Source organism: Etheostoma spectabile, chromosome 17 (genome assembly GCF_008692095.1).
Source record: "Etheostoma spectabile isolate EspeVRDwgs_2016 chromosome 17, UIUC_Espe_1.0, whole genome shotgun sequence".
Classification (NCBI taxonomy): Eukaryota; Metazoa; Chordata; class Actinopteri; order Perciformes; family Percidae; genus Etheostoma; species Etheostoma spectabile.
In genome coordinates, this window is record NC_045749.1 from 1933467 (window position 1) to 1934231 (window position 765).

A 765-nucleotide genomic window follows, 5' to 3' on the forward strand; every position below is an offset into this window, starting at 1 on the left:
CACACACACACACACACACACACACATTTTGGCTCTCAGCAGAATGCCTGTTGTGAGAAAACAGTTTTAGATGCTGTTAAAATTTCACCAGACGGCGTAACCGTTTTTACGATGTGAAAGCATTGGGGGGTTTTTTCTCTGCTGTTTTTTTCCCTTTTATTTCCTCATGCTCTCTCCTTCTCTTGCTGTACTAATTTTTTGTCCTCCCGCCTTTCCCAGCGAGAGGCCAACGGCTCATTCCACACCATCGACGACTCGGGAGTCAACGCCAAATTTGTCAACGCCGTTTACGACGCTCTGCTCAGCACAGTAAGCACGTGACAACGGGATCCTCCCTACCAACACACACTCATAGATCATCAGCCCCTGTATCTGGATTCATGACGCTGTTTTAACATGCGTCTAAATGTGGTTTAATATACCTAAACAATAATCAGTGATTACCAGATTTCTTCTCACACAGCATTTAGTTTTGTGTTTTGAGTATGTGACACTTCAAAATCTTAATTTTGACTTTTAAGATTTTCATTTTTTCACTGTAGATGCATATTGGTTCCAAATATCGGTGATTCCATTAAAGCTTAACCTTTTGATATTAATGAACGTCCGTTACATTCGAGCTGTTGCCAATGAGTTGATACAAAGCTAAAAAGACTATCAGCGCCACACAACTCTATCTGGATTTCAACTCTGTGTCTGTGTGTGTGTGTGTGCGTTTGTGTGCGTGTGTGTGCGTGTGTGTGCGTGTGTGTGTGTGTGTGTGTG

General features: G+C 42.5%; 1 protein-coding gene across 1 annotated transcript in view; it reads left to right on the plus strand.

The window, feature by feature from the left end:
- hectd2 (HECT domain containing 2) overlaps positions 1-765 on the plus strand; it is a 62047-nt gene that overhangs the window by 17470 nt on the left and 43812 nt on the right. Inside the window, 1 exon segment of the mRNA XM_032541664.1 lies at positions 218-309. Coding sequence (XP_032397555.1) covers positions 218-309 — 92 coding nt within the window.